Source organism: Peromyscus maniculatus, chromosome 21, assembly GCF_049852395.1.
Source record: "Peromyscus maniculatus bairdii isolate BWxNUB_F1_BW_parent chromosome 21, HU_Pman_BW_mat_3.1, whole genome shotgun sequence".
NCBI lineage: Eukaryota > Metazoa > Chordata > Mammalia > Rodentia > Cricetidae > Peromyscus > Peromyscus maniculatus.
The window spans coordinates 52844175-52856854 of record NC_134872.1 but is presented as its reverse complement, the minus strand read 5'-3'; the positions used below and the strand labels follow the sequence as shown (position 1 = coordinate 52856854).

General features: G+C 40.6%; 1 protein-coding gene across 4 annotated transcripts in view; it reads right to left on the bottom strand.

Annotated features, from left to right (window-relative positions):
* Nucleotides 1-12680, bottom strand: part of Cd2ap (CD2 associated protein) — an 87632-nt gene that overhangs the window by 50416 nt on the left and 24536 nt on the right. For all 4 annotated transcript variants that reach the window (XM_076557840.1, XM_076557838.1, XM_076557839.1 and 1 more), the window contains exon 3: nt 8889-9042. In XM_076557840.1, the coding sequence (XP_076413955.1) occupies nt 8889-9042 (154 nt within the window). The remainder of the gene's footprint in view (nt 1-8888; nt 9043-12680) is intronic.

The following is a 12680-nucleotide window of genomic DNA, read 5'->3' as shown; positions in this document are numbered from 1 at the left end:
GGGGGGTGGGGGGTGGGGGGGGGGGGGTTCACAGTAACAGCAGAGAAACTGTGTCAGGATGTGGTATTCTTTCTCCATTTCTGTCTGCACCTAAAACGAAGGAATTTTACACAGCTCCAACTGCAACCACTCCTGCAATACCGCTGGTAGACAGTCAACTGATTTCTCAGAGGCAGAAAAGCCCATCCCAAGCAAGCATACACACCAGGGAGAGGGGACCTGAGGCTTCAATCTTGGACAGGTATGTCTACAGCAGCAAAACAGAGGAATAACATTTCTGCTTCTATCATAACTATGTATGTGTCCTCTGCATTAGTCTCTACAATATCTTGTACAATCACATACTCCTGTTAAGACTGGGTATCAGTGGCACAGCAGGAGCACTGTGATTTCTGTTCCAATCATCCCAGAAAACCATTGGACTTGATCCAATGCCTACTCAAAGAACAAATGGCTTGGACCCTACATGATTACTAGAGCTGCATATTCAAATAACAGGGACAATATAAACAGTGCCTGAGGAAACCTCCATTCCCAATAGGGACTACCTCTCCAATTGTAGGTAAGAGTTATTACACAGGATGTACTCTACCACACAAGGTCGGAACTGTCACAGTACCTCTACTACTGTGTCACCAGAAGTGGGTCTCTCCAACTCCAATACTAAGCATGGGTTATGCCCAACCTCAATAATAAAACCCAAAGAAACTCTAAGGAGTAAAGTGACAATATTATAGTAACCAGCCAGAAATAAACTTGATTCTGCATACCAAACTATTATCCCTAAGATTTACCTTCACTGAAATAGGAGATACTCATTTTTCCAGACATGCAAATCTCAGTAGAAATACATAAAAAGAATATGAAAAAGACAAATTAACTTAGCACATTCTTTAAAAAACAAAACTCTGTAATAACAGATTCAAAATATACTGAACAAGATGAAATTCCAGATAAAGAATTTAAGATAGTGTTTTGTTGTTGTTATTTTAAAGCTTAATGAGATCCAAAGGAATATAGATGGAATGACTAAGCAAACTTTGGGAAAACAAGGCAACATATAAATGAGAAATTCAAAAGAGATTTCGAAAAAGAAAAAACAGAAAATGATGCTCAGTAAATCAAACAGAATTCATCCAAAAACCTCCACAGCAGACTTAATTAAGCAAAAGAAAAAACATCAGAGCTTGAAGACTGCTGTTGTTTTTTCTCTTTTGGGGGCCCACCATCCAGCTCTCAAATATATCATACATGAAGGCTTATTCTCAATTATAAATGCCTGGCCTTTACTTGGCTTGTTTCTAGCCAGCTTTTGTTAAATTATCCCGGCTATCTTGTGCCTCAGGGCTTTTATCTTCCTCCATTCCTACATACCTTTTCTTTCCTTCTCACTGTGTATGGCTGTGTAGCTGCGTGCTGGCCCCTGAAGTCTTCCTCTCATTCTCTTTCTCATTCCTCCTTCCTTTCCTCCCAGAGCTCTCCTTCTATCTCTTCTTTCTGCCTGCCAGCCCCACCTATCCTTTTCCCTGCCTCATTATTGGCCGTTCCCTACTATTTTCTGTCAGCTAGTTGCTGACGCAGCCTCCTGACTGCAGGTGAATTTTATTTAGTCAAACAAATGTAACACATCTTTGCATCATTAAACAAATGTTCCAGACCATAAACTAAAGTAGCACACCTTAATATTGTACAACAGAACTCCTTTGGAAGTAACACCTTTGTATAAAAATACAAAAAGAAGAATGAAAAGTGCCGGTTGTGGTGGTGCACGCCGGTAGGATTTGCTAAAGGAGGCAGAGGCAGGAGGATCAAGAAGAATGAAAAGAACATGAAAGATTTGGAAGACATCATTAAAAGATTAAAGATGCATGTCATCAATACACTCAAAATTTTAAAAAGGGCAAAGCAATCCAAATGAATTAGCAGAAAATTTCCCTAATTTTTGGAAAGGCATGCACAATCAGGAACAGAATTGTTATATAACCCTCAGCAACCAGAAAATGTATGGTATGCAACCATACAATGTATGGTATGCAACCTATCAAAAGGACAGGACCAGAAAGACTTAAAACCCACAAGAGAAAATGCCAGATCATACTTAAGACTAATCCTATTGGACTAAAGATAGCTTTGTCAACAGAAACCCTGAAGGCCATACAGTTATGGTAGGTATGGTGGTTGACTGGAGGCAGAATCAGGAGTTCAAAGTTAGGCTAGAGTACTTAAGATCCTGTCTCAAACTAAACAAACAGTAAGAACCAGGAGGGCATCAAATGAAATAGGCTTCAACACAGTAACAGCAGGGACAATTTCCACACCCCACTGTCATCAATGCACAGATCATCCAGTCACAAGCCAGAAGAGAGAAGTGGAAGCATATAGATTTCCTCAAGATAGGACTAAAGAAAACTGGAGTAAACTCTTGTCTCAACATATCCCCCTTCTTCAATTCAGGTTAGACGTTAATGGCTATGGGCAGTGGATACAAATGCCCTGCTCTCTCCTGGAAGATGGGTCCATCCTTAGGGTTGAATCTCTTGCCTTTTTCTTTGAAAATCAATGATGCTGAGGACCAGAATGATGGCTCAGCAGGTACTTGCCACCAAGCCTGACAACCAGTTTGATCCCTGGAAATGGCACAGTGGAAAGAAGGCACAAACTCTTGTGGCCTCTACATGTGTCACACATGTAAGTAAACAAATGTAATAAGAAAAAAAAAACCTGAAAGCGACGTTGCACAGCCCACCTCTGAACTTAAAAAAAAAAAAAATCAAGTCAGCTTTTTCTTTAAAAATCACACCTGGCTATATCGCCAAGTAAATGCTTATATTTCCATTTTTAGACAAATACACAACCTTTCTGTAAGTCAGTATATTAGCTAAGGGAAGGGGACAGAGCTGGAGAAAGAAGGCAGAGCTGTCTTTCTCCTACTCAGCACTGCACATCAAGGCAGACCAAAAGGTAGGTATGTCATTTTTACTTGCCTGGCAAAGCACTATTTAAATATCTTTCTTACTGGTCATATAATCTTCAAGCATTACATAAACATCATAAATCCCTATTTTTCACTGCTCAGTATTTTCTGTAGGAATCCTAATATTTTAGAGCCCCTGATACAATAGCACATTTCTAACAAGCTTCCAGGTAGTATTTTTCTACTAACCTGAGAAAACAGCCTTTGAATATAAAAATACTATTGTCCTAACTACAAGCATCTGAATTCTAAATTCAAGCTCAGTGCAAGCACCTTTACCCACTCAGCTATCCTGCCAACCACTATTTTCACTGACCATTTTATTTCATCCTCTCAAATCCCACCGACTGCCCCTGAACTTGCCATCCTCCTACCTCAGTCTTTTTTTCCCCTCCAGAGTTGGAAAGATTTGAAAACACAAACCTGTATTATTATACATGATCATCTCCAAATCAAACAGATTCAAAAACCTAAATTAAAATTTTATTTTTACCTATGTGTTTACATCTATCAGAGAATGAGTTACTAAAGAAGCTGAAATATATTTTAGAGTCAGGCATTTGCCTCTCACCACTCTTACATGTTCTTCTTTCAAATGTTGAACTTAGCATCATCACTGCACACATTGGTGGGATTCAGTGATGTTCACAGATGTACACTGATTATGTCCAGCTAGCCCATGCCCGCCCCAGACCCCAATAAATCTTTCTCTATTCTACTTCCAAGACTGTTTTGCTACATATGGCAGGAGTTCATTCTTATTCTGGACCAAGTATACTATTATATGGTCAATGTGTTATTGTCTTTATGCCATTATAAGTAGATAGGCACTTACCCTGATACTCTAACTTAGCTACTGGGAATGGTGTTGCTTAAGCACAAGTGTATCTGTTTCTGTACACTGCTTCATTTCTTTCAAATATGCTGTCTAAGAATATAGCTGGATTTATGGTACTGTTGTTTGTTGTTGTTTGCTTTGCAGCCAAGGATAACCTTACTCTTCAGAATCTCCCCCAAGTACTGGAATTACAGGATTACTAATTTTTGTATGTTGTCTTGGTGGGTCTCTAGATTTTTCTAAGTCATAATCTGAAAGCAGAGATAATCAACTGACTTTCTCCTTTCCTGCTCATATGCCTAGTATTTCTCTCTCTTTCTAATGTAATTGCTCTAGCTACATTTCTATCCCTATATATACTAAAGACCATGAAAGTCTGTCTTATTCCCCTTGGCTTGTTCCCGACCTTACCAGAAATGCTTTCAGTTTTTCACATTCAGTACACTGACTATGTATATAGCCTGCAGCACACTGTGGTATGAGTCTTTGGTACCTATTTTGTCCAGACCATGAGGGGATGCTGAGTTTTAGCAAATGTTTCTTCTCCATCTATTGAGATAATTATATGATTTTTTTGTCTTTCATTCTATTTATACTTATTGATTTGCATATGTTAAAACACCTTTGCATCTCTGGAAGGAAACCTGCCACGTGATCTTTGTGGTATACCTATAAAGCCGAATTTACTAGAATTTTGCATATTTTTGCATTCATCAAAGACAGTGGGGAATTTTTTTCTTCTTTGTTTTGCTCCTATTGGGTTTTGGAACCAGAATAATGCTGCCCTCACAGAATGAGTTTGGAAGGGTTTCCTCCCTTTCAGTTACATGGAATTGCTTAGGAAACAGTGTTGGGGGTTTTTTTTTGTTTGTTTGTTTTGTTTTGTTTTGTTTTTTTTTGGTTTTTCGAGACAGGGTTTCTCTGTGGAGCTTTGTGCCTCTCCTGGTACTCACTCTGTAGCCCAGGCTGGCCTCGAACTCACAGAGATCCGCCTGCCTCTGCCTCCTGAGTGCTGGGATTAAAGGCGTGTGCCACCACCGCCCAGCTTGGTGTTATTTCTTTAAATGTTTGGTTATATTTAACAGTGCAGCATCTTCTGGTCCTGGGCTTTTATCTTGGTTGGTAAATTTTATTACTGATTCACTATCGTTACTTGCTAGGGGGGTCTATCCTGGATTTCTTTTTTATATTTTCTTGAATTTTGGTAGGTCGCATGTGTCCAAGACTCTGTCTGGACACAGATGTCACCTGTGTTGTATGTCCTCCTTCCCTCAGGACTCATCCTAACCCTGAGAGGAACTACTGTAGTTTGACTGAGAACTACTCCCGACAGGCTGGATGGAGTATTTGAAGACTGGATCCAGCAGGTGGTACTATTGGGTAGGTTAGGAGGTGTGGCCTTACTGTGGCAGGAAGCATGTTGGGGGGCAGGGGCTCACACTAATTCCAGTTTACTGTCTCTGCTTTATGCCTGCAGTTGAAGATGTGAGTTCTCAGCTTCCTCTTCCTGTTTCTCTGCCTCCCTGCTAAGATGATGTCTCATCCCTCTAGAACTCCGAGTCAAAATAAACTCATTCTTAAGTTGCCTTTGATTGTGGTATTTAATCACAACAACAACAAAGTAATAACTTTGCCCAGCTCCAGCTGGGATCTACTCCTATAATATCCTTAGGTGAAAAAAAATCAGGAAAAGAAAGGACTCAACTACCACCCCACCCCATGCTCAGGAACATATACACAAAGAAGGGAGTGCTCTGTTTTAGTATCCATAGCCTTGAAATTCTGTCTAGCCTGTGCTAAAAGAAGAAATGCGTCCCTTTACAGCACCACAGAATTAAAACACAGGACGTTTATAATGGGCAGAGATCATTAATAACTCTTCCATTGGTCTGGAAATTCTTGGAGCACAGGAAGTGCACACAAAGGTACAGCTCTGCTATGCAGCTCTACTACTGTCACTAGTCTCCAGGAAGTAGAGTCCAAGACCACTAACATTGCTAAAACTGTCCAGATGAAAAAAGGACAGGTGATACACAAATATTACTTGAATATCATATTTTTCTGGGACACAAAGTATTAAAAAAAAAACCTTTAGCTGGGCAGTGGTAGCACACACCTTTAATCCTAGCACTTGGGAGGCAGAGCCAGGCGGATCTCTGTGAGTTCGAGGCCAGCCTGGTCTACAAGAGCGAGTTCCAGGAAAGGCGCAAAGCTACACAGAGAAACCCTGTCCGGGAGGGTGGGGGGAGGGGGGACACGACACGACACACCTTTAACTGACCTTAGCAGCAAGGTATCTTCATTTAGCTAGCAGTGGTGGTACATGTTTTTAATTCAAGGATTTAGAGGCAGAGGCAGGCAGAACTCTGGAGTTTGAGGCCAGCATGGTCTACAGAGCAAGATCCAGAACAGCCAGGGCTTCACAGAGAAACCAAAAACCAAAAACCTGTTTTTGTGATGTAGCCCAGTGCTATGTGGAAAATAACATATTGTGACAATAAGAGGCCTGTATGAAAATCATTAACACCCTTATATTTACAGTTCAGAGGGGAAAGTTCGTTATTGTCAATCACTTAATACTACAAGGGAGTTATAGACCAAAATTTCAAAGATAGTATAATCCCAATAACTTCTGGTAAGTATGAATAAACAATTGTGGGCTAGCAAAAATGACTCAGCAGGTAAAGGCACTTCCCTCCAAGTCTTACAACCTGAGATTTATGGTGATATTTTATTTGTACTGAAATGTGATTCTATTTGTATGTTAATAAATAAAGTCGCCTGGGGGTCAGAGCTACTTTAGCAAGCCATCATAGAAGCTGGGCGGTGGTGGTGCACGCCTTTAATCTCAGCTCTTGGGAGGAAGAGCTAGGCGGATCTCTGTGTGTTCAAGGATACAGCCAGCATGGAGACACACGCCTTTAATCTCAATACCAACCATAGAAGACCTGGAGGTCTGTACAGACAGGCAGTGATGAAGTGGTCATGTGGTTGGGTTTACAACCAATGAGAAGGCAGAACAGAAAGACTATATAAAGACAAACACACAGGAAGTAGTTCTCTTGGCTAGAGGATAGCTGCAGCAGGAAGGGTAAGGCTCTTAGCTCTGACCTCTTGGGCTTTCATCTTTACACTGGCTCTGTGTTTCTTATTTAATAAGACGGTTACTTCTACAGAGCTTGATCCCCAGAGCCCATCTAGCAGAAAGAGAAAACCAACTCCCACAGTTGTGCAAGCGCGCGTGCGCGAGCGCACACACGCACACACACACACACGGCAGATAAATGCAAGAATATGCATTTTTTAAAATACCCATATTTCTCAATAAATCAAACTAAATTAATTGGATTTATTAATTTTATTGAGTTTAACAAGTTGTTTAATATTAAAACATTCAGAATCATTGTCAAAAACACTTTAACTGTCTGCACATGTTTAATGCTTCATCTTTGAGAATGGAACTGTTGTCTCTATTTTCTTAAATGAAGTTAAAAAAAAAAAAAAGTCAAGTAAACTTAAGTGATCTGAGGCCATAAAAGAGATTCAATTTCTACAATTTAAAGTATGCTGGCACAATACCCTATGGGTACAGTAGTGGCACATATATCTTGGTGGCAACCAACAGCTTTCTAAGGACTTACGACCTATTCGGCAAGAGGAATTCCATGCCTAGTACTGGAAACCTAACTACTCAGTACTAATGAAATTACGGTTACTGGAAGAGATCTACAACTACTAATTTACTAAATCAACACAATCTCTAACAGCAATCTGTAAACATCTGTCCCACAGATAAGTGTCCTCATCCTTCATCAAGGAAACTTCTCTTTGCAACAGATGGAGACCATTACAGAAAACCACAACCAGTCAAAATGCAGATGTGGAGCCTAGCCCCAATGGATTCATGTATAAAACACTCGAGAGCCTAAGGCTCAGGAAACACTGTAGAACAGAAGGCAAAAAGACTGTAAAGGCCAAAGTTCACTGTGAGACTGTGCTTCCTAGTAATGTTAGAACCTATAACCCATGAAGTCTCACCAATATGACCAACTAAACATGAGCTGTACAAGGATTGCACCAACAAACATGCCAAACTAGACGGGAAAAGCCCATGAGGCCTCAACCCTACACAAGTAACTGCAGGAACTGAGTAATGCTGGGGCTGGAGAGATGGTCCTCCCCAGGGAAGAGCACGCCATTGGTTGTCTAGTACCAGATAGTCAGACCTGAAAATATACATACAAGTAGCATTATGTGAACTCAACAGGTTCTACTTAGGAAAATGTATGTATAAATAAATGCATACATGCACACAATAACAATAAAAAAAGAAACCATGAATTTGAAGGAATTGGGGAGGGTATATAAGAGCGTTTGAAAGAAATTGGGGAGAGTATATAAGAGCGTTTGAAGAAAAGGGAAGGGAGAGATGTTGCAATTAAATTACAATCTCAAAAATAAAACAAAGCAAAATAGGCAGCACCGGGGAGATAACTCAGTGAGTAACAGCACTTGTTGCTCCAGCCTAGCCCATATAAAGCTGGGAGAGAACAAACTCTACAACACTGTCCTCACATAATGAATAAAAAATTTTTTTCAATAAAATATAGTACTCTTTCAGGGTCAATTTTTTCCCTAACTTATTTACAGACAAAAAACTTTCCACAGCAGGAGAATCACATCTGAGGTCAACAAAAGCTACTGAGCAAAACCCCATTTCAAAAGAAAAGGAAAAAAGAAAAATACTATCAGACATTTAAGACTAGCAGATACCTCAACATCTAGTAAGTACTATTAAATACAATCAATGTGTTAATCATTCAGAGACAGTAAGAGATAAACCCAAGATCTTCATTTAAAATATGTGTATATGGCTACCAGCTACTAATGCTGGATTATCAATGTTACTGGTTCTACATGACCAAGCGTAAAAACTGTGTGCCAATCATCAGTACATGAGAGTAACTTAATTACTGCAGTTGGCTATAGAAGACTGAACTCATCTTTCTGAATTTATGAGCAGTCATAAATATTCTATTTTGACATAACTAAGTAGGAAAGGAATGATTTACATACTCTTCTTAACAGCTTTGGTTTGTGGATGTGGCTGAATTCCTCCAGCTGGAAGTCCATAAGTGCTGATTCGCTGTACAAGACTTGCTACATTTCCATGCCTCTCCCGTTTGATGGGCAAATTGTCATCCTTGGGTTCTGTCTCTCGCTTAATTTCCTATAAAAAGGAAAATCAGTAAAAGAGAAAACTTAAGTGTATCTTATCCAATTTACATTCTTAAACATATTTCTGTATTTTTTTTAAAGTAACTAAGGCTAGCCTGGAACTTAATATGTAGCCAAGGCTAGCCTAGAACACACAGCAATCCTCCCACCTTAGACTCATTACTTTTTGCTTCTTAAATGTAAGATGCTAAGACATAGCTACGGTGATTACTAAATAAATCATGACCTAATTTGTTTTTAAGCTTTTGTTGTACTCAAATATATCTGAAGAATGCAGATCATTTGCCAAGCATGACATAGTATATATAAGTTTACATCTTACTGAAACTGGAGAAAGGGTAAAGGAGAGCTGCACCCCACCCTTACTAACATACACAAGAAAATCCTGAAACACATAGACAAATAACACAATACTTTTAATCAAGAGTCCACAACTTCTTTCTACAAAGCACTATATACTGAATATTTATGGCTACTAGGCCATACAATCTCTTTCCACTATCAGTTCTGTTATATGTAATTCAAATGCAATCATATACTTAAATAACTAAGCCCAGATATATTCTAAAAGAATTCATGAACACAAGTTGGTCATGGTGGTCAACAGTTCCAATTCCAGCCCTTGGGAGTTAGAAGCAAGAGAATCAGGAGTTCAAGGTCCTCTTCCACTACAAGAGATCACAGTGGGTTCAAGGCCAACATGACTACATGAGACCCTATTTCCAAAGAAATGGGGGGGGGGGGTTACCTTTTAACCTACACATATTTTACATGTCATTTAATACTCTCTAAATGTTCCCCCATCCAATCATAAAAATCATAGCTAGCAACCTTACAGCATGGGTCTTGTACAACCCATGACATGACATGTAGCCTCTATCTTACAGGTTTTAACTTAATAGATCCCTGCTCTAATTCACAGGTTTAATAAAATGCATCATTATGTTGGGCAGTGGTGGTGCATGCCTTTCATCCCAGAACTCAGGAGGCAGAGGCAGGTGAATCTCTGAATTCAAGGCTAGCCTGGTAAACAGAGCAAGTTTCAGGACAGCCAGGACTACACAAAGAAACTCTGTCTCCTACAACCAAAAGAATCATCTTGGGAAAGAGTATGGAATTTTACTAGAAGAAACAAAAGACCACATAAACATGAAGTCATAACATGTACAATGATTAAAAGTTCAGTATGAGAGGTAGCCCTGGAAGCGGCCTCAGTCCATGTCCTGTGTCCCACCACCCAAAGTTACTAAACCTAACTTAGCAGTGGAAAGGCAAATCAGGGTAACTTCATAAAGTGATCTCAGGGCTGGTGAGAGAGGGCCCAGTGGGTAAAGGCACCAGCCACCAAGCCTGACAACCTAAGTTTAACTCTCAGTACCCACAGGTCAGGAGGACAGAACTGACTCCTTCTTCTGAGATGAGTGGGGAACAGGCAGCAAGGCACAGGGAAGTGTAGTGGGTAGCTGTTCCAGCTTTGACCTGGAAGTACTACCCCCACTGAGGCTTCGGTAACTGTCACACTTACAAGGTGGGGCCAAGACAGGAGCCCTTAAGACCCGAGATCCAGATGTGCGGCTCTCTTGGTTCCTGGATCCTGGATGCTGGAGGTAGATTGAGCAGAGTTTTCCAGAGAAGACCACTGGACTGTGCTACACTTTTCCCGGACCTTGTAACCTATTCCTTCACTTGTAAGTTACCCTACAAAATAAACCTCCCTTTAAACTACGTGGAGTTGCCTCAATACTCCAGGGAAGGAACACAAAAGACAAAATATGAACAACATGATTGGAAGACAACGCAGAGCAAAGCTTCTGAGAAACAAAGGGACGCAACATGTAGCTGAAGCATGAAGAGGTCTTAAGAGTCCTAAAGACTAAGGACAATGAGGCTGGAAGGTTGATGATACAAGGCTCTGAAATACATACACTACAAAGATGGCGGGACAGTGCTGAAACATTTCCACAATGCAGGAGATCAGCATGTGCAGTATGCCAACAATCTTATGGCAAGTAGGTGCAACTGATGATGAATGTTCCCTGAGTCAATGACAGAGCAGACAAAGTTTGAAGGATCCAGAAAATATTCAGAATATTGAGAGTCTTGAAAATCCATCAGCTCCAACTAGATAAGATAATACTCAAATTCCTGGCTGGAGCAACTCTCAGATGATGTGGCCGTTCACTAAGCAATGGTCTCTTGCCTACTCTCACCCCTTTATAGAGCTGCACTTGAGGCTTCAATCCACTTTAGCTCTTGTCTCCACCACATGTGTCTTGCCTAACTTCTTTCAGAGACCACAGGCACTAGGGAACTAAGGAAAATCCAAGGCAAGATCCCAATACATACTTTAGTGCTCTCATCAAGTTGCAACTGAATTTCTTCATCTTCATCACAGTTAAGTCACAGACTTCCCTACTAGGGTTGAGATCATGGGATTCCCTGCTGCTAGACTTACAGGTTTTCTCAGTGTATACACTCCTCTTAGCTGCAGGGCTTACTTTCTTATTTTCAGGACTACACGCATGAGGTCACTCAATCTTAGTCCACTGGTACTTCTGTCACCTTCTATATACATATAACCAACTCAGATGCCTTTTTCAAAACGGACAGCTATACTCATAAAATGTATTTTGGTGTCCCTTCTGCACTAACAGAAGACACAAACAGTAAGTTCTTTTAATTTTAAGTCATATATTTTTCTTTTTGTTGTTGCTGCTGTTTTTCAAGACAGGGTTTCTCTGTGTAGCTCTGGCTGTCCTGTAACTCGCTGTGTAGACCAGGCTGGCCTCGAACTCACAGAGACCCACCTGGCTCTGCCTCCCCAGTTCTGGGATTAAAGGCGTGTGCCGCCACACCCAGCCATCTTTCATAATTACTAGCTTAAAGGTCCCTTGTGGGCATTAGCCTTCAATACATGGTAGCCAAGATAAGCAACTATTTCTTTTTTGGTTTCCTCCATATCTCTCCAGAGCATCACAGGAAAAACACAAAAAGTATGCTATGTCTGAGAGGGGCAATTATACCTTTACTACGTACAAAAATTATAAAGGTAAAAAAAACTTGACTCCCACCACTAGGAGCACCTCTAGAACAGGGAACTCCATGCTACATCTGGTTCCCACACTTAGAAGCAACAGCAAAGCCCCAGTTGTTCACTGTATTTTGGTAAGGCTCAAACAGAAGGATGCCTTCTTTATGACCTCCTATATTCAAGGGGATAATTCCTCTTCAGTTTCTATTGATTTCCCCTCAGATGTATCCTTCATAATTTGGGTGAATTTGAACCCAAAGACTTGACAGCCATTAACTGAGAGACTTTTATACCTCTCTTGTGATTTAGGGCTGGAGAGATATCTCAATATAAATGTTTCCTGCTCTTCACTTTAGTTCCTAATACCCAAGTCAGGTGGCTATCAACTGCCAGCTCCCCAGGGATCTAACTCCCTCTTCTGGCCTCCACTGCACACACACACAAATAGACATAAATAAAAATGAAATTTAAGTTGGGCAGTGGTGGCTCAGACCTTTGATCCCAGCACTCAGGAGGCAGAGGCAGGTGGATCTCTGAGTTTGAGGCCACCCTGGTCTAGAAAGTGAGTTCAAGGATAGCTAGGACTACACAGAGAAACC